We start from the raw sequence: 826 nt of genomic DNA on the forward strand, positions 1-826 counted from the left end.
TAATTCCATGTCCTGAACTATGACTTTTTGACAGCTCCCCCAAATGGTCAAAAAAGTAAAGAAATGGTTCTACTTATTATCTGTGAACCTATTGGCTTCAAATTGTGGTTCTGGTGTCCTATGTAACTGTGCTTTACTTAGATGGTTATGCTTGCTTCTGGTGGTGTAATGCATGCTGTAATTGGCTGCAGCTATATTTTGATTTGTTGATTAATGTTTCCGCAGGTTCCTGCTATCTCATTGGCCTATGAAATTGCTGAAAGTGATATCATGAAGAGACAACCCAGAAACGCTAAAACAGATAAATTGGTGAATGAGAGGCTAATCAGTATGGCCTACGGTCAAATTGGTAAGAGCATGGTTATTCCAAATAGACATTCATTAATGTTAGCGCTATGTTCATTCTTTGTCCTGGTTTTGAATGACTACGCTATTGTGATGTTTTCTCTTAGCATAGTATTTAATTGAATTATTATGGAAGCTTAGTGTACAAAATATCACCTATGAACTAAACACACTTTCGATGTTACTAATGTGCAGCAGGCTAGCTGCAAAAGCATCTTTACGTGTTATTTGGTTTTATTTCATTAGAGACTCCACGCTGGTTAACAGCTATATTTTGAAATTCTAAATCGTCTGTGTGTACAAATCTGCCAGCAAGCATGACAACCAAGAAGTGTGGCTATATATTTAGTCAGTGCATTAATGTAATAAACAAAACGTAGTAATTGCTATATCAGCAATGGCCTGAGTTCACCTGAGAAGTACAAACAGCACCACCTACTGTCTTTTTTATTTTAAAGAAACTATTAATTAAGCAGTCCCT

The 826-nt window shown here is 36.3% G+C and overlaps 1 protein-coding gene across 1 annotated transcript in view; it reads left to right on the plus strand.

Moving 5' to 3' along the window:
- Positions 1 to 826, plus strand: part of LOC107576457 (sodium/potassium-transporting ATPase subunit alpha-1-like) — a gene marked incomplete at its 5' end in the record, with an annotated part of 3,937 nt that overhangs the window by 1,078 nt on the left and 2,033 nt on the right. The window contains one exon of the mRNA XM_016262629.1: positions 226 to 349. Coding sequence (XP_016118115.1) covers positions 226 to 349 — 124 coding nt within the window. The remainder of the gene's footprint in view (positions 1 to 225; positions 350 to 826) is intronic.

This window comes from Sinocyclocheilus grahami, unplaced genomic scaffold, assembly GCF_001515645.1.
Source record: "Sinocyclocheilus grahami isolate Dianchi unplaced genomic scaffold, SAMN03320097.WGS_v1.1 scaffold3711.1, whole genome shotgun sequence".
Taxonomy (NCBI): Eukaryota; Metazoa; Chordata; class Actinopteri; order Cypriniformes; family Cyprinidae; genus Sinocyclocheilus; species Sinocyclocheilus grahami.